A 21155-nucleotide genomic window follows, 5' to 3' on the forward strand; every position below is an offset into this window, starting at 1 on the left:
AGTACAAACATGCAGCCTGAATAAGTACACTTGGTAATGATAAAATAAAACACTTGTGTACACAAGCCTCATGGCATAGCTGCAAGCACAAAGGCTGTCCCAAAAGCTGCAAACACTATTTGACTTAGATATCATCATCCTGGAACCTACCTGCAACAAAAGGCTCAGTCTGCGGGAACAAAGTTTCACAATATTACTCTAAAATTACTCATAATTTGTAATACTTATTAGCTATTAATACTGACAACATCATGAAGATTAATACTTGTTATTAAGACACCTACCTGTAGAATCTTGCTGTAATGGGTCACAGTGACTTAACCAGGGATGAGAAAACTCAAGTGAAAACAAGATCCCATACAACCACCACCATCACGTCTGGCCACATCAGCGTACATATACTGTACACATCTCTGCGTGCATGCAGAGATCAGTGTGGGTTAGTGTTCATAAATACATCTCAGTCTGCATGTAGAGATCAATATGTATTAGTGTCCTGGGTTAGTATTCGTATATATTCTAGCTGGAGTATAGTATCTAGCACTGTATTAAGCCTGGTTTGAGGGTCTCTTCTTCCCCTGGGAATCATGCTAAGGTATTCCATGCAGTCAGAAATTTTATATCAGTGTATTTAATATCAGTGAGGTATTTACCTGTAACAACTGTAACAAATCTTGTTTTAAAAACTAAAATATATATATATATATATATATGTATCTTTTAAAAGCCCCTGTTGATCCTTCAACATCTGCAACAAGATGCTGCAGATGTTCTACCAGTCTGTGGTTTCCAGTGCCATCTTCTACGCAGTGGTGTGCTGGGGGTGTGGTCTGAAAGCTGGGGATGCAAACAGACTGAACAAGCTCATCAGGAAAGCCAGCTCTGTCATAGGTGGCGGAATTGAGCTGGACTTACTAGGGGCGCTGGCGGAGAGAAGGATGCTTAACAAGCTGGTGAGCATCCTAAACAACACCTCCCATCCTCTCCATGATGAGGTTGTGAAGATGAAGAGCACCTTCAGTGGCAGGCTGATCTCCCCAAAATGTTCCACTGAGAGGCACAGAAGGTCTTTTCTGCCTGCATCCATCAAACAACTCTTCCCCTCTCTGCTGCAACATGGGATTGACTGGCACCTGATGCCCTGTGCTGCCTCCCCCCCACACACACATAATCTTTGCACATGGGACAATAACTGTTCTTTAGCCATCTGGTCAGGATTTGCACTATACAGTTATCATTGTTTTGGATATTGTACAACAATAACTGTTTTTCTACTGCACTTCATACTGTATAATAGCAATAACCTTACCCTTGTTTATTCTTGTTTCATAATTCATTTTATACTATGTATATAATCATAGCACAAGCATGATAACTTCTCCATCTCACTATTCTCATTTATTTATTATATGACAGCTACAGAAATACTGCACAACACATAATTGCACAAACTTCTTTCTATTTGTTGTATTTTATACCTCTCTATATATTTTATTCAATTTATTCTTTTGTTGTTTTTGATGTGTGCCGGACGGTGCAGTTGTGACACTCAAATTTCCTTTGGGATTAATAAAGTATTTCTTATTCTTATTCTTATTGTACACTTTATTAAACCTTTTTAAATTTTTAAAAACACCAGTCAAATGTCCCTTGACTTCATTTATATCTTATATGTTTGATACCTGAAACTGATCTTGTTGCCATCCCTGTACCTCTGTCAAGAGCTTCTATATCCTTTTTTTAGTATGGTTGCCAGTGCTGGACTGTAAATGTGCTCCTCTAAAGGCATTTTATGAGATTAACAAGATTCACAAGCTCTCCACAAATGTCCCAGATAAATTTCAGTACAAACACCGAAAAGTGGTTGTTTTCACTCACACAAGTTTAAAATCATGAATAATACATAGGTCTCAAATATGCAGGGTGCTGCACTTGGTTCCTGGAAAGACTCTGGGCTGAAGGTGTTATTTTCAGTGTAGACGCTGCTCAGGGAAAGTCCCTCAGAGGAAATGGCAGTTATGTCTAAACCATATTACAAGGTTTTCTAATACAGTTACCTGACTTTAAAAGAAGGGCTCAAATTCTTTTTAGAGCCTATTCTGAACCAAGACCTCCTTAACCTCTCCACCAACCTAGCTCCTGTAATCCTGTACCTTAAATAGTATGGTATAATAAGGCTTTACCTATGCAATCTTATTTGAGGTATGAATCCGGGGGTCGCCTCACTGCTACTGTCTGAGAGCGACCCCTGCTCTAAGTAGTTCCCTCATGGGTTTAGACATGGCTAGTTGACGTCAGAGCTTCAGGCTAACAGATGTCCATGACAAGACAAGGAGTCCCCATAAACAGAGTGATTACAAATACTTCTCAAAAGTACAGCAAACCAAGTGTTACGAACAGATGCATCTTCAAATGTTTAGTTCCATAATATTCCAGTTCACATGCATGGCTTACAGCAGTAAGCATTTAACATATGCCACTGACATGCTTGCTTTAATAACTTAACATGGTGATTGTGTAGTCAAATATTGCATATATGCAACTACATAAAATTATGATTAAATGTTTAATTCTCACACTTCTCATACTAACGATGGGGTATATGAATTGTTACCTGAGTGTAGTAAAGCAATGCAATGAATAAATAAATAAACCATTCCTTAGCCACAGTCATTGTAATTAAATCTGTCAAAGTAAATTCATTGTCACTAGCTATTATATTAATGCAAAGAATTATATCAATGTATGAAAATGTTTTCTTATTATTATTTTCTTATTATTTGTGTTTTTGGTGAGCCTTTATGTGACAAATCACTCCTGCAGGTTTAAAAGTGACATCACTGATTTGTTGGGTGGGTGGAGGGTGGAGATTTGGTACCTTAGGCTACACTGAGTGATCATTATATCCACCCATTACATGCTTATTTTACTCTGATTTTACTTCTAACTCATATTATGCATTAGAAATTCTGTGAACATCTAAATTCTAAACAAACAGTTCAGAGCACAGAAATGTAGTTAAATCACAGAAACTTTAGTCCAAGAAATTATGTAAAATAATGGCATTGCAGGTATCTTTTACATTTACGTTTATTCATTTGGCAGATGCTTTTATCCAAAGTGACTTACAAGTGAGGTGCAACACAACACAAGCGGAAAACCATACAGAGTCAACAATATTAGAAGCGCTGCATGACCTGTTGACAATGTACTGTATGTGTGTGCGTGTATATATATATATATATATATATATATATATATTTTTTTTTTTTTTAAAGGCATGTAGCTATGGATGGGGTTGCCTTATCCTCCATTCACATGGTGCATGGAGGATAGAGGACTATATCTCAAACTTACCTACCAAGTGATGGCTAGCTAAAAGAAAGCTATAGCCAGATAGTTATAGAAAAATGTAAACATAACTATTTGGTTCATGTTTAAATATGCGCTTATTGGCATCAGCAAGTTCTCATTGCACATCTAGCCACATTAGGGGGGCTCAGTTTAGCTGAAAAGGTAGATGTTGCACCAGATTAGGTGCAAGTGGTTGATAGTGGTGATAACTGGCTGCTGGTTGTTGAATAACCCCACACTATCACCGTTTATTAACAGAGAGAGTGCTCTTGCTATAGCTTATCTATCAGAGAACACTCCTAGCCAGTCAAAGCTCCAAGTCAAGTGTCCTGTGATGCAAGCCTGTAGAGGTCAGAGGTCAGGTGAACTGCTGTGGTCCTGTCACTAAATTGTGATGTACTTTGCGAACCTGCACTGAGATGTCAGTTAGCTGAGAAAATTAAGTCTTCCTATCGCTTTAGTTATATCAGAAGCAGTTCTGAGGAGCTGCACAAGCTGATTCAGTAGAACTACATTGGGAAAATGTTGGGAAAACATTGGGGAAAAACACATTGACATAAGTATTCAGACCCTTTGCTATGACACTTGAAATTTAGCTCCGATTTCTCTTGATCACCTTTGAGATGTTTCTATACCTTGATTGGAGTCTACCTGTGGTAAATTCCATTGGACATGATTTGGAAAAGCACAAACCTGTATATATAAGATCTCTCAGCTGACAATGCATATCAGAGCAAAAACCAAGCCATGAGGCTGAAGGACCTGCCTACAGAGCTCAGAGACAGGATTGTGTCAAGGTATTTTCAAATCCTTTTTTAACTTTGCCATCATGGGGTATTGAGTGTAGATTGATGAGGGAAAAATGAATTTAAATGATTTTAGCATAAGGCTGCAACATAATGCCGTTATGGCATTTGGACAAACTAGGTTAGGCATCTCTATCTTTGAAGCAACCTGGTAATGTCATATCATAATTTACACATCTGACTGCATGTGACCATAAGGGGGTTATTGATGGACTTTACTGTGTGCTGTACTGGGCTGCTGTACATCTCGTCTCTTAATTCTATGCAATAAATCTGTGTTACTGTGTCCTACACTGCAGATCTTACCCTTACAGATACAGTTCTTCTGATCTATTCCAATTATTGATACTATCATAGCAAATTATGTATACATATTTCTAAAACAGTATATGAAAAACAGCTATGGTGATATTCCTTCAACTAGTCAAAAAAACTAGGACTGCAACTGTGAATGTCTGAAATGCAAGTCCACTTCACTGACAATCAATACTGATATACTGCCACCTAGTGTGGAGACAACATTCCTGCAGGTAGTATATATTCCACGGGTCTCACAGGAGAATACAGTGGGAACACTGAATCAGAATCAGAATCAGAATCAGAATAGACTTTATTGTCATTGCACGGTGGGGGTGCAACGAAATTGTGGGCAATATCCTTGAATCTGTATTTTACAAAAAAAGTGGCTGACCAAAGAAAATGATTGCCTGTAGAATATGAAAATGAATTTAATTGTAAAATTAAATTCATTTATTATATCATATGCTGTATTAATTATATCATATGCTGTATATGCCATAGAGCCACTCACTTTCATATTTAGAGTGATACTTTTACACACAACTTGTTGGCAGTGGGTCCACATTAGGGTTACAGTACATTCAGAAAGTATTCAGGCCCCCTGACTTTTTTCACATTTTGTTATGTTGCAGCCTTATGCTAAAAATCATTTAAATTCATTTTTCCCCTCATCAATCTACACTCAATACAGATCTCCTTTCAGAATCTTCAGTTCTGCAATTTAAGAATGGCTGTAACATTTCATCTGTAATGTACCTATGTCATCCATTTAACAATGCCAAACCTCAGACAGTACTAAATCTGCCCTAGGATTGTGTGCTGTGTGTTCAAGATGTGTGCCTTATTAACCGAGCCACTCAGGATCCTCACATTTCATATGTTTATACATTTCAAACATCGAATAAGCACTATTACATTGCCTCTTTGATATGACATGCATGTACTAAAGAGCTTACCAATTTTACCACCAGATCGTGTCAAGGAAAATGTAACAACATTCACACTATAATATTTCAATATTTCAGTACAGATAATTGCACTGAGGCAAACTATTAACAATCAATGATCAATTTATGAAATCCCCCAGGATGTCTTTGTATTTAATCCATGTGTCAAATTATGCTCCATGCCTTTTAATGTCTTTTATGAGTTAAATAAGTACATTACATTAATGGGGTTACATGTTATCCTTGTCCGCTTTTACATGTTTTAAACATGGATGTATGAATGAGATTTAAATAATAAACTATATGTTAAATAATAAACTATACTTCCTGTTGAGATTTGGACAACAGGCTCCCCGAACGCCTTCAAGAAAAAACTTAAAACGCATCTGTTCATGCTGTATCTGTAGCCTACCTTCCCCCAATGTATGTCTTTCCATCCTATCAATGGTTATGTTTGTTATGTCTTGTTATGTTCAAAAAAAAAAAACAACAACTCCACACCAGTCTCACTGGGTAAGAGCGTCTGCTAAATGATGTAATGTAATGTAATATGTTAGAGGAAAAATGACTATTACATTTTTTTTCGTTTTACCTTTAAGTATGTTGTATTGATTTTCGGAACTTTGCTTGCTTCAGTCTAACATCTGGATAATCCCTTCAAAAGTGCTTGTTTCTTCATCCAGCTGTTCCGTCTCTGTGTGCTCTATACGAGTGGTAGTTTAAGGGAAGGCCTTTTTTTGCGGTGGATAAGCTTGGCCCTGTTCCCGTCTGGTTTGACCACGCACAGAGCGCCCACAGAGGTGAGGAAATGTGACTGCATGCCTCTCTTTTCCCTCTAAAAAGGCAACTGCTCGTTTTCAACCCATCCCTTGGCAGGCCGCACCAGGGCTGCGACAGTAGTGACAACAATGAGTGGAAGCTCTCATGTGCGCGTAAAGCCGCCAGCCGCTGTCAGGCTGATCCCTATAGCCCAAACTGCTCTCTGGTGGAGCAAACAAAAAAGATATGCCACAGAAAAAAAATCATTTCAGTTGTATTTTATATGTCCTCTGTCATTATTCTTATTAAATATATACCACATTAAATGATCGACTATCTGGACACCATAAAATATATCAATACATAAATATTTTCAATCATACATAAGATTACACATACATTTCAACCAGAAACAACTCAGTGAGAAAATGTAGCAACAACTGCTTTTAAATGTAGACCTTCAACGGAATGAAGTGACAGGTATTACTTCTTGTTTAACAGTAAAAATAAATAAATAAATAAAATATTTAAAAATTAGCAGCCACACAAAGCATTTTGACATCAAACGTCTTTTCTACCGTTAGAGGCAGATTGTGTCATGGGCAGTGTAGTGCATGAACTAGTGATGTGTTGGTCGCGAACTGGTCAGCTCTGTGAGCCAGCTCCTTTACGTGAACGATGGGAGCCGGCTCCCGTCTGAGAGCCGATTTCTTTCTTCTTCTTCTTCTTTTGTTAATTAATACAAGACAGAATAATAGAATGATCTTTTCACCACACTGCTTGGCCACAGGCACTCCATGCACTGACTGAATGTTAGAATTGTGACATACATTTATGCACAAGGAGCAGATGCACTGTGTTTAGTGTCTGTAGCGAAACGATAATTTACAACGTTAAATACAAATAAATAATACAATACACATGTGTAATAGTGTTTGATGTTTTTACATTAATGTTTTTATACCAAACATAATATAAAATAGTGGTGTTCTGGAAATTATAAGGTTTAGTATAATTACATAATATTATTTAAGTAGTTAAATAATTTAAGTCATATACGTGCACACATACCAATCATAAGTCAAAACAATGCTAAATTTGGCTGAATTATAGAAGCCAGAAGTGGTAGGCCTACTAAATGAAGAGCCGTTTGGGAGCCGAAAGAGCCGGCTCTTATTGCTGAGCTGAGCCAAATGACCCGGCTCACTAAACAGAGCCGGAATTCCTATCACTAGCATGAATGCGAACGTGCTCATTTTTTCGGCGAACGGTGAACTTGAACGTATCCGTTTGCAAGTAAAGAACGTGAACTTGAGCTCGGTCAGGTTTGCGCGAGATTCGGAATCATTGGGTGTGTTAAAGTTACTGCTTGATGAATAAACACGGACGGCGTTATTCCACACTTCAGACATTTTCATTAGTGCAATCCATCAGCTAAACAGCTCGACAGCTCCCAACCAGCTGCCCACATCCCGCGTAACAATCACTGCGCATGTGGACGTACACAGGGCCGGCCCGCGGCATAGGCAGTATAGGCAAATGCTAAGGGCGCCGACCATCCAGGGGGCGCCAAAAACGGGGGAGAAAAAAAAATTACTCTTCTTAAAACTAGTTGGTATTATATATCTTAATAGGAAGATAATGAGCCAAAAATATCTAACTGCATAGCAAACCCTATTAAATATGAATAAAAATAATAATAAAAATGATGATCACACTTTACTTTCCTGAGATGCTCCCCCTTCCCCCCGGACTAATTAGACTCTACCTGCTGGCGGAGGAGGGAGGGGGGAGGGGGGCACGCATTGACGTGACCCCAAAAGCAAGCTCGACAACAAGACAACGACGACAGGACAACAACAACATGTCAAAACGTCCCAAACTGTCTGGTGCCCAGGGGAGGAAAAAAAGAAAAGAAGAGGAGGAAAAAAAGAGAGAAAGACAGAGGTAATGTTACAATAAAGGTGATGTCATGACATTATTTGTACGTAGGAGAACAACGACACGTTGTTAACCAAACATGGTTTGCACTCCCACCCAAATTCCAAATATGTAAATATTATAGGGTCAGCAAGAGTTAAAATTAAAATAAAACTTGTTTACATTTTTATTGAAAACTGGTTAGCTCACGTTTTCTTAGCTTGCAATATTAGCCTTAATCAAAAAGCTAACGTGTTATTCCTTTTCCTATAGTTGCACAGTGCACATCAGTGCACATCATTCCTGTTACAGCATACCTTAGCATTCCTACATTCTATATTATAGTGCAGTTTACTACTTCTTTGCATTCTGCTAATCAGCATTTCCTTGTAATGACAAAAATTGACTCTTATATCATTTGCATATCAGAAAAGTATTAAACATGTACAGCGTAGTCATCATGCACATATCCCTTAGATTTTTAATTTGTCATATTTCAGTTTATTCTTAAAATCATATTATGTATCATATCATATTTATTATTAGATTGGTGTAATATATTCCTCTTCTCTCTTCAGATGCGCTGTTTCTCAGTCCCACCCCTGCAAACTCTTGACCTTCCTGCATGAGAAGAAGCTGGCAGAAATTTACCCCAACATGTGGGTTGCTCTGAGAATCTTTGCCACTCTTCCTGTCACAGTGGCTACTGCAGAAAGAAGCTTCTCAAAGCTTAAACTGATAAAAACCTACTTGAGAGCTACAATGATGCAGGAACGTCTAAGTGGACTTACCATCATTAGTATAAATCATGTGGTCTCAAGTAAGCTATCATACGATGATGTTATAGATGACTTTGCTGTAAGAAAGAGCAGGAGAGTTAAGCTGTAGCAGCAGGTGATATGAGGTTGAGTAGGTGGTTGTGTAGTTTTGATGCAGTACCAAAAAGCACCAGTAGATGTCTTTATAAGAGCCCCCTTTCTCCCCTTTTATTGATATTCTTGTAATTTTTTTTTTTTTTTTGGCAATACTGGGGTTTTTTTAACATCTTATTGTGTGCAGTGCCTTATTTATATTGTATTTATAATTTATTTTATGCCACTGGTTTACACTTTTTAAATTATTTTGTAGGTATTTAAGTCTTATACTTTATTTAAGCTATTCATATTGTATTTAAAAAAAATAATTTTGATTTTGCAATCGCAAATAAAAGAATGTCGAAGACAAAGCTATTCAGTTTCTTGTGAGTATGTACACCAGCAGTCGAATTTACTCCGATGCAAGGGGGGGGCGCCACCTAAATTTTCGCCTAGGGCGCCAAATTGGTTTGGGCCGGGCCTGGACGTACACATAAAATAGTCCCTGGACAAAACCCTTATATGACAGGGTACATAGTGTACTGTAAATGCTGGCCAGCAAGTGCAAGTGGTGGTGAGTAACAAAGGAATTTACTTTGTGATTTGAACTTTTTATTACTTTATTTGCTTTTGCACTTCCACTAGTAAAATACATAATTTATGCATACATGTCAACCCCCTCGCATGCCCACCTGTATCACTCTAGAAACATCCATAAAATCCATAGAAAATCCTTAGGATCTATAAATCGCAACAAAATGAATAAGATATTAACACTTTATTAATAAATCAACAATGTTTCCGTGTAAACTTATAAGTAGCACTACAACACTTTATTGTGTTATCATCATGTAATCTTACATTTTATAATTTTTACATGATCTACAGATGCATATTAAATAATATCGGTCTACAGTAACGATCCTTTAATGATGTAAAGGTAACATGTCACCCTATGATTCTATGGGGAAACAGTAGGCTAGTAATGTTACCTAGCGTTAGCAGCTAGGTAGCAGTTTAGCCACATATTAACGGATCGCGATTCCCCAGTAATAGTAATAGCGAAGAGTTGTGCTGTCAGGTGTAATATTAATAAGAAACAAAATCCCAGTGTGCAAGTTTTATGTTTTATCTAAGGCTAGAGACAGTAAATAAGTTTATTTACCTCGAAACTAGCCCAGATGGTCGGTGACTGTGTGCTCATGCGTTATTTTATATATTATTTAAATATACATATATATATATAATCCGTATGATTTTATGTATACGTCCGTAAGCAATTTAAATCGGGGGAAAATCCGTATAATTTACGGACATTCCTTATACTTTGACATGTATGCTTATGAATGTACAAGTATATACAACCAGTGGGAAGTGGCAATGATTGGGGGATGGGGATGGATGGGCAGGAGAAGGTTCTACTGAAAAGATAAGCTCTGGGGGACTCAATTAGGACTGTGAACGTGTTCAAAATTCAAAATTGTGAACTATGAACGTGAATTTGTTAATTTTAATCTGTATGAACTGAACTACGAGCTAGCTCTTGTGAAGTGTGAACTTGTACAACACTGGTCATAGGTCGGGATCCTACTCTTACAGTAACCCCACACCCTCCTGTCCGCCCCTAAATTAAACGCAGCGGGCATTTCCTCTTTATTGTAGCCACTTCTGCCTACAAGTGAAGAGGCGGTGGTGACAAAGTATGCCGCGATTCCTTCTCCTCCCCAGACTGCAGTCGGGATAGAAACACTTTGCCATGTTGCGCGTGGTTGTGGAATCCGCCACAGGTATTCCAAAAAAGAAACTTGGAAATCCAGATCCTGTTACAGGGATTGTTTTTAGAGGTGAGTCTTCATATATTTCAGCTATCAAGGTGTGTTTTTGTGGTCTTTGACGCCAAAAAGCAATTTGGTTGAATTATATGAAAAGGAATCCCTGCTTAGCTGTGTGCGCGCATTTGTTTATGAGTACAGACCATTGGAAATTCTTCAACGCGTTTTTCATTGTGTAACATACTGTGTTAATATCAGAGTCTTGCTTTAGCCCTACACCGAGCTAAGAAAATGGTAAAAAAAAACAAAACAAAACAAAAAAAAAAACACTTGAGTTGTCCTCAGGAGAAGTTGCTTTGCCTTTCTATGAAAGTTCAAATTACAACATTAGTGCAACCACTTGCCTCTCCTCTCTCTCCTGAAACTGTCAATCACTGTAATTCTTATTCAATCACCACACAGGAGGGAAAATCGACGACAAACTGTGCTATTGCACAAACCAATAAATTGCCCAAACGCAAAACATTTTGTTCCCCTGAAAAGGATACCTTTAAAAATATTCATATTTTTTGTGATTCCCACAGTAAAAACGTCTTATAGAATGCTGAGGAAACGGACCGTCGCAGCGATTCTGATTATGTTAAGATTAGCTGATTTGTAATCACGGACAGTAATTATGTACTGCAGGCTCAATGACGTGGGTTTACTGGGAAAATTATGTCCTTATATGGGGAAGAATTTTTCTCCCTTCTGTCTCCTGTTATACGTAGGCTTTCCGTGGTCTTTTGTTGGTCTTTACTATGTAGCTATTATGTCTTTCACACAGAAAATCACATCCTGGCGCAGTACCACCCCATAATGAACGGTGTATAGATTTTACTTAACATATCCTTGTACACATATCGCAAACCTTGTTACGAAGAACCATGCAAACTAAATGCAAAGTGCAAATAAACATATTACACGCTGAAAAACACAATTCTTTCCTGAATTCAACCATGCCTTTACCAGAGCTGCTTTCAATGTTTTAGGTGAAAAGAAGAAGACCAAATTCATTGCCAATGAATTAAATCCTGTTTGGAATGAAGTAAGTCATATCAGTGGATGCAGGAGAGATGACTCTGTTGTGGTATATTGTTTTGTCTGTGGAATTTGAAGGTTATTGTAAACATTGTATTTAATTAAGCAGTTTCAAGTATGTAAATATTTCTTTGACTTTTTAAACAAATGCAGATGACTCACCATTTCCTTCCACTCTTGGCTTATAAGACAAACAGAAACTGCAGAAACACTCCATCTTGAGGCAGGATAGACAGATTTTCAGATTGCTCTTTTGTTAGCTTTAGTTCTTCATGTGATTACATAATATTTCAAGTCTGCTTTTGATGACTGACAATCAGCATCTGCTGTTTTCTGTTTGCAGGTTGTCGAGTTTGATTTGAAAGGGTCAGCTTTGGATTCTTCCTCATTTATTGATGTGATTGTGAAAGACTATGAAACAATTGGAAAAGACAGGTATGCACTTCAGTAGCACCATTGCGGGGTTGTTGTGGAGGCTTCCAATGAAGGAGCTGAGCAGAAATGCAAGCGATTAGCCATTTTTTCAGTACTACACTTATCTAAATGTCTCCAATTAACCTTAAGAAAGAGTTAGTGATTCAAGTACTAAATTAAACACAGAAACAAAAACAAAAACAACTTTTTGAGCTTAACATCTATTTAAAAAGGGTTGATGCTTGGTACAACCAGTACAAACATTTTCATAGAAGTTTGTTTCCAAATGTAAATGAAAAATTAATCTAAAGCTCGACTTTCATATACTGAACATGAAAATTGATAATTGTATGACTAATTATGTGACTTCAGTGTAAGGTTTCAGGATCTGTGCCATAGTGCCTATTGAGCTTAAGCTTCAGGCTTTTGCTGCACCTCTGCCCCTGGTGCCACAGTGGGCCCCTGAGGAGGAGTCTCAGAGCCCTGAGCCTGCATCCGTGGTTTGGAAGCTACGGTCAATCTGTCACTTAGAGGAAGCCTCTTGATGGTTGTTTCATCCCCCCACCTTTAGCAACCCCTGTAGCACAGTGGGGCATGAGTAAGTGTGTGAAGTCAGTGCATACTGTGATGGCTGAGTGAAGCCCACAGCACTGCTGAGTGTGTTGGGCCTGCTTAGTGTGTGGGCTGACTGAACTCCACAGCACCACTAAGCATGTCAGGCCTGCTCAGTGTGAGCTAAAAGCACAAGGTAAACACAGCCCCATGCAGCGACTCCACCCTCCAGCCCTGTCCAGTCTTGTTGCGAAATGCGAGAGAAGCTAATCAACCTGTCTGATGGGGAAGCATTTCATTCTCCAAGAAAAACTATTGATTCCACATCAATATAAGATTACTATGAAAGCAGTATAATTTCACCCCACTGGTAACTCACTGTTACTATGTAGTGTGCACAGTAAGTGTATCTGAAGAATATAATAGTATTATACTGATGATACTGTGATGTAACTATTGACAGACAGTTCATCCCTGGTGTATAATGCTGGGGACTCTATGAGCTAATTCACCTATGGAGAATTACAGTAATGCTGAAATCAATACACTGTTCTAACAGACTTCCTGGCTTAATGATCTGTATTCTATATTTTTTTCAGAACTGTAAAAAGAAGAAATCAGTAGTATGCATGAATAGTGATGATGCTCTGGATTTATACTTCTTTTTTTTGTTTTGGTTTATTTCTCACTCAGAAATGAAACAGCATCTGCTAGATTGTGTTTACATTCTTGTTGATTAAAAAATCTAATTTGGGCAGACTGACCCTTTGCTCAGTGGAAAATATGAACCATATTATGTTACATACAACTTTATGTTTATATTAGTAAAAGGCACACATCCAACAGCAGGTAACCTTTACAAAGAATTCATATGTAAAAGAAGATTGTTTGTAGAGAAGTCAGTGTTCAATGTTCAGCTTGGTCACATCTAATTAATTGAGAGCTGAGCCAAAGCTAGCAAACGGATGGGGTGCAGTGTACCCGGTAAGGTTCTAACAAGATTCTTTAAAATCACATAACATGTAAGGCTGGGGATTTTTACATTGGCAGTTACATGTGTTGTGTTGAAAGTATGGCTAAATATAGTTCTAAAGTGTATGAATCTCACATGATTTCCAGCACATTTTCAGGACAGCCTTTACCTTCAGCAAAAAAGAACATCTGGGATCTGTCTGGAAACTGGCAGAGAAAGGCCTCTGAGACTGCAGTTAGATGTTTTAAAGCTTAGCTTGATGGCGGTTTTGTGAAAGTCGTCTTCCATATGGGTACACTTAACCTCCTTATCCTCAGAGAACAAACCTTTTAAACCTCTTCGGCAAACCACAGTAAATATGTTGCATTGAAGGTGCATGGATATGAAATACTTTAGTGTCAGTAGTAGTGATAAAATGATATGTTTTTAGTTGCACTATGGGTACAGTACTACAGTTATTAAAAGGTTTCCCTTCATCAGATACAGCCCAACTGTCTGGGAGAGGAGATTGAAATCAGCCTCAAATATTTTTACAGGTTGAAGAATGCCTGTTCAGACTTGTCACTGATGGGTTTTCTTTACTGAGTCAATGAAGCCAGAGTAGCAGAATGTGTACATGACACACCATCAGTCTGGCTTCCAGTCAGTGTGCACCATTTAAGACTTGTGCTGGAATATTTTTGAGCTTAATATGTCATAATATTTGAGTATTTGCTCAAGTACTTCTGACCTAGCCCTAAGGCAGGTACAATTTATGACCCTTTGGCAAAGACCTACCCTCTGATGCAGATCTGTCTGTTAGGCAACCTTACATTTGTCTGACCTTTCAGGTCAGATTGTGGATTACAGTGCAGGTCTGTGGATTACATGAGTTACATTACATTACATGCATTTAGCAGACACTCTTATCCAAAGCAACTTCCAACACAATAGAACAAACAAGGGTATTCATTCAAGTTAAATGAACAACGGTATCACCAGACTAACAACACTCACAGACCAGTGAGTGTGAGCATAACACCATTCAAACCCTACCACAAGTTAACTTGTGCAACCAGACTAGGCCAAGTACTCTTATGATACATCAGTCACTAGAACACAGAATCCACAATACATCACAATACTACACACACTCTGAAGAGGTGGGTCTTCTCCGTGGGGAGTTTGTTCCACCACTGAAGGACGAGTACAGACAGGGATCCTGTCCGAGAGGAACGACCCTGTTGCCACGGGGCAGTCAGTTGCCCCTTAGATGCAGAGAGTAGTGATCTTGACGGGACATAGGGCTTGAGGACCAATCGAAGGTGTGAGGGGCTGACCCATTTACTGTCCTGCATGCCAACACCAAGGTTTTGAACTTGATGCAAGCCATAACAGGAAGCCAACGATGTGAAGTCAGGAGAGGAGTAACTTGACTACATTTAGGGAGATTGTAGACAGGTCATGCAGCTGCATTCTGGATTAGTTGTAGGGGTTTGATTGCACAGGCAAGAAGGCAAGCAAAGAGGGAGTGACAGTACTCCAGGCATGAGAGGACCAGGGCCTGAACTAGGACCCAGAGCCAGAGTTAATAGGCACCTCGATCCACAACAGCTGTCAGAGCTTTGTTTACATTATACATCTGCATATGAGTGAAAGCATTCAGGCTAAGCACTCTCCTCCTGGAATGTGAGCTTACACCTCTCACTATTAGTTGAATGAGCTGACCTCTGACCCCCTCACTGCCTCCCAGGGCCTGTCTCTTATGGGCTGAAAAAAGCAGGTACCCTAAGAAGAGCCTGCGGTGTTGTCTGGAGTCTGCTGTAATTAAGCAGCATGGCTAAAAAGAAAGCCCATGACACCACAGGGTGCTGACAGTGAGATAATGTCCCCAACGAAATGGGGCCTGAGTGACACACCAGTGACTCATAGACCTGCTGTGCATCTGTGGGCCCAAAACAGGTCCCAAAGCACACTGGAACTCTGAATATGACAACAGAGATAACATATTTCCCAAAGCATGTTCGGAATCAGAAAATCTTGGATGACTGTAAATCTCACAGGGTTAATACTTCAGAGTACTTTGTTTCAGATGTTATTTAGTTGTAGGTGGAGTATAGAATACAGACTACGAAGGTCACCAGTGTTTCCAGTTATTGCATTACATGCTGTACGGAGGCTGACCATATTTCTCTTGACAGCAGAACTAACTTGTTGTCGGTACCTATTAAGTGGTTACTAACCACATACAAGTGTATACTTATATTGAATTTGTGCACTTGGACAAAGAGTTGTCAATGGGTTGATTGTGAGGCAGCAGTAACTGTTAGTTTGTCTGACCCAGGGGTGGGTAACAGCCTGTAAATGCAAGCTCAGAGTAAAACTGAACCTCTCATTCAGGACTACCAAGATAGTCTGCTAAACATTATTCATTATTTTCTGGTAAAAATGTTAGACATGAGTGCTCTGTGGTGTTATGTACAATATATTCACAACATTAATGTTATAACCTGAATAACCATAAAATGTCAATTTATAATGCATGAGACAATGTTAAAACAAAACAGAAAAAAAAACATAAATATGAACACGTGTTATGTGTGGCCAATTAATATTCAGGGAATACAGTTCATATTAAAAACTAGTTTATGGAATATTTATTGCTGGAGCCATGTCTGAGCCAGGATGACTCAAAGGTTCACCTTGCAGAGACACTCTGGGCAGATTCAGTACCCTGTACACACACACATGCACACACACACACACACACACACACACACACACACACACACACACACACACAAACATACACTGACACACAGATTTAGTACCCTGCAGAGACACACTGGGGAGATTTAGTACCATACAGAGACATACTGGGTAGATTCAGTACCCTGCAGTCAGAGACACACTCGGCAGATTCAATACTCTGCAGAAACATGCTAGGCAGATTCAGCACACACATACACAAGCTTACACACACACATTCTCACCCCTCTACATATGCACATACACAATCACATACAGGATCACACAGTCACACACATTTACTTATACAGCACTTGTACAGTACACCTACACAAATATAATTGGACACAGACATGCCCTCATCAGTCACCATGCCTGTGATTGGTGTTTAACTGGAAGCAGCCAGCTGTCTTGCTTTGGGTTTGGCATGGTGTGTCTGGGCTGACTACAAGCTGACATGCCCTATCTTGCAGAAACATTCTACTGCTCACAGAGTGCACTAATACTTATCCCAGGGAATACAATTACATGCTTTGAAATAATGTATCACTTTGTGAGACAACTTTATAATATTGTGAAATTGGTTCTGTAACAACAAAGTTGTTAAATGTTTTGGGATTATCATGGTGATTTCCACATTTGGAAACAATGATGCTGTTAAGATGTCTGCACAGGCAGACTGAGTGACTGAGCTCTTAGACTTGATTTGCTTTTTATTTCTTGTTTTCCTCTTTCTTCCTGATGGTTTCCTCACACAACAGCAATGCTGTATTATGACCACATTTGGCATGCTATTCCTGTGCATACTTTCATGGGTGAAAGACTGGTAACAGCCACACCCAATATGGCCACCAGGCGTGTGCCTAACATATGCCAGGTGCCATTTCATGTCATTCTTTCATTCATCTTACATGTGGCACGTCAGATATGGGCTATACATGTGTAAAAGCAACAGGTTCTGACACTAGGCCTACCTATGTCCGATATGGTACATGCTACTGCTGTCATTATATGTTTTTATTTTAATAATTAGCAATGGTAAGGAGCATGGCTCATGACCCAGATGTTGCTGGTTAATGATTCAACATTTCTGCAGCCCCACCACTCTACAGCTTCCACCTGTCTATTGATAAAGCTAAGCAGGGCTGGCCTTGGTTAGTGCACAAAACTGAAATGTAGGAAAACTGGGTTGCTGCTAGGAGTGGTGTTTGAGGGCCAGAGGTGGGCAAGATTCCCTCTGGACCTAACAGGATTTCAATTCCTCTGTGCAGTGATAGGGACATTGTGCTGTAGGAGACATTATTGGTTGGATGAAATGTTGAACCAAGGTCTTGACTCACAGTTGTTATTCGAAATGACACCTGTTGCAAAGAGCAGGGGGTTCCCCGGTGTCCTAGTTTTTCTGATATGGCCATCAGACTTTTATTAATTTTAGACAATAAAATTAAGAGGAAATAATTTTAGACAATTATTTCCTCTGTCTTCACCGCAGTTGATATTGTCTGTGCATCATCCGGGGGAGGTGACACCACCCCCAAACCACCCTGCATTGTAAATTTCTGTGAGATGATGTTGTTGTTGATGATGATGATGTTGATGATGATGATGATGATGGTGACAAAGATGATGACTCTTTTTGATTACTCTTATTATTATTAGATTATTAAAAGATGTCCAGAAGCGATTCTGGACAGGGGGCCTTGGCCGGCTTGGGATAAGAGAGGGTCATGCAACTAAATGCGATAACTCTAATGCTGAACGTGGGTAATAGTCCAAAATAAGTGACATGGTCTTTGTAGATTATTATTTCTTTGCTATAGTACATCCATGTGAATATTTATGTATTGGAAATAAAAGTGAGGCAGATTGTTAGGTATTCCAGCAAAGAGGGCAGTCTGTGTATTTACATGTGTGTGCATGTCTCCATGCTAACTTGGTACAGGCTAGGGGCACTTCAAGGAGGCCAGAATCAATGGCATGATTAGTGGCTGTTATCTTCAGGCACTTCAAATTGTTGAGCATGTGTGTGTCTGCAAGTGTGTGAGTGTGAAAGTAGAGTACTGGAGGAACAATGATGGGGTTAGCTTTGTGTCAGTACCATGAGTCCTGTGATTAGCACTGAGTGTAAGCTGTGTGTTTGGAGGAAGTGAAAGAGAGAACTGGGTAGTGCTTGTTGAGTCCTGGATATGTCTAATTTCATGGATGACTGGATGACAGCACATGGTAAACACAGAAAGGGCGTCACCCCATCTGATTAAGAAGGAACATTTCCCATTTCCATTTTTGACCCTCAGCCTCACCCTGTATTCTCAACTCTCAGGACTCCACAGTAAAGGCCAAACCTGAGTGGTTGTGTCTGGGAGTTCTGTGGCCTTTGTTCATGTGGATACAGACTGTGGTCAGCATGCAATACGACATAGATTCTTATAATACAATTGCATGGATGAGGAGAAGCTGCCCTGCTGTTCCACCAATATTGACTGGCACTGGGTATCACTGGGTGAAATGGGTCTTTGGAGTCATCCAGTCTTTCTGTGAAAGCTATAGCTCTTCAGTCATTAGTCTCTGTTTCTCAAAAGCCAGTATAGTGCAGTCTAGTTTTCTGTGAAATGAATTGCACATGATGTAATCTGCAGTGTTTTCTTTCTATATTTGTCATATTTTGTAGATTTATTGGCTCTGTAAAGGTCTCCCTGCAAGACTTGGCAAGTGGTCAGGTACGGTCTCTTCCAGCAAAGAATTTGCCGCTCAACAATGAAAAAAATCAGGATATTGGGGTAAGTCTTATGTTTTATGTAAGTCTTTATATTTATATATTCACATTTCAAACAGATCAGTTTAATTGATTTGTGCATAGGTCTTGCATCAGAAATGTTTGTAACACTTAAAATGATGTTTATTCTCCTTTATACTGTTAAAAATGTATTAGTATATAGTTGATTTTCTTCATTACCTTATATTAATAAATGGAATTTTAAGTTTTGAGGTGTCAGTTTAATCTACACCCAACACTGTCATTTTCATTTTCAGAAATACAGTACCCTCCACAGGACACTGAATTGACCTGTACAATCTCAGTAGTCTGTTTCACAGTGTTGAATTACCTGAAGAGTTGACAGACTGATTCACAATGCTGTATTTTTTAGGCAACAATCAGTTTGGTTGTTGGATATGAGCCTCCAGTCAATGCAACTCCAAACTCATATGACCAGACTGATGGAGCACGGCTAGTCAGAGATCCTGGTAAATTTCTGAATGACAAATTTTGATTATGTCATTTTTGCAAAGTTCATGGTAATGGTATATGGTGTCTTGTAAAAATTACTTATGTCCTGTAGTATGAAATATAAACGAAATAAAACCACATGAGAGTAAAATTAATTTCAGTCAACCTGTCATTCTACCTGCTGTTAAATACATGAAAATGTGATTCTGCTTGCATGACAAGGCTGCTGTTTGAAGGGGTTTATTCATCCAGACACATCATATGGCATCATATATCCCCAGTCAGTCATCTTGGCACCACCCTCCCGACATGGGATTACTCATGACTGAGAAGACCACAAGGCTGTGCCACAGTCCTTCTCCTGTAAATCTGTAGCCTGTCCTCTGGGCCCAGCTGTCATGCTGTAGAGACCTGACTGCGACTCTGTTCTATCTCTGTAGCAGGAGAGGGAGGTGAGGAGGAAGATGAGGATGAAGATAATGGAGGGCAGGGAGGGACACCAGGAGCAGCACCATCTCTTGGTCAGCCAGGAAATCCCACCCCAAGGGTGACCCACCCAAAGAGGAAACGGCTCAAACCCTTAGCCAGCAAACCTCAGGACTTCCAGGTGCACTATCCCTTAAGTATGCCACTTCCTGCTGTGATGCAAACCATAACAAAAGTACCAAACTAATTTGTCAAGATTTGCTGCATTTTGTTTTTGTAAAGAAAGCTAATTTCTGGCAGGAGTTGGATAGAGGCCCTTTGAGGCCATGCATTACTAACTAATTAAGTGACTTCTGAAGTTTTGGGGCCCCTCTGTGTCAAAACCCATTGTACTTATGACTTCACATATGACACACGTTCCTGAATGTAGTATATAATTTATAACTTCTGATATTTTAAAAGGTACATGTATCACATATTCGCTATTTTGCATAACAGTGAATCTACAATTTATAAATTTTGGACCCATAACCCTTGGGAAAAGATCCAAACTTTGTCAATATAAATGAAATGCGAACTTTCTTGATTCTTCAGATCTTAAACTGTAAATAATTACTCTTAGTTAAAACTTAGTGTACATGTAAATAGAAGTGTAACATTTTAAACCAACAATACTTCTTTGTATTTCAATATCTTATGAAAATTTAATTTCCCTCACCAGATGGTCCATTGTGTTATCATTCTGATAAATACCAAGGAATGACACATCATATCTGTCTAAAAATTTGTATGTCACAGAAATACAGACTGTTTTATGTTTCTTATACCTCACTGTTAACTAACACTGGCCATCAGATCCGTGTTCGAGTTATTGAAGCTCGTCAGTTGCCTGGCAACAACATCAAGCCTGTTGTCAAGGTGAGCGTGTGTAGAGAAACATACAGAACCAGGATCCGAAGAGGAAACAACCCATTCTTTGATGAGGTAACAGTGATTAAGTGGATTATGCTCATGTCATTATGAGAACGCACTGTATGCTATTTCG

General features: G+C 39.1%; 1 protein-coding gene across 2 annotated transcripts in view; it reads left to right on the plus strand.

Moving 5' to 3' along the window:
- Window positions 1–10581: 10581 nt before the first annotated feature.
- Window positions 10582–21155, plus strand: part of LOC118790162 (myoferlin-like) — a 41248-nt gene continuing 30674 nt past the window's right edge. For both annotated transcript variants that reach the window (XM_036547013.1, XM_036547014.1), the window contains exons 1-7: window positions 10582–10784; window positions 11744–11799; window positions 12136–12227; window positions 19127–19235; window positions 19605–19701; window positions 20125–20291; window positions 20966–21094. In XM_036547013.1, the coding sequence (XP_036402906.1) occupies window positions 10697–10784; window positions 11744–11799; window positions 12136–12227; window positions 19127–19235; window positions 19605–19701; window positions 20125–20291; window positions 20966–21094 (738 nt within the window). In that variant the 5' untranslated portion in view covers window positions 10582–10696. The remainder of the gene's footprint in view (window positions 10785–11743; window positions 11800–12135; window positions 12228–19126; window positions 19236–19604; window positions 19702–20124; window positions 20292–20965; window positions 21095–21155) is intronic.

The sequence above is a fragment of the Megalops cyprinoides genome, chromosome 15 (genome assembly GCF_013368585.1).
Source record: "Megalops cyprinoides isolate fMegCyp1 chromosome 15, fMegCyp1.pri, whole genome shotgun sequence".
NCBI classification, from domain to species: Eukaryota; Metazoa; Chordata; class Actinopteri; order Elopiformes; family Megalopidae; genus Megalops; species Megalops cyprinoides.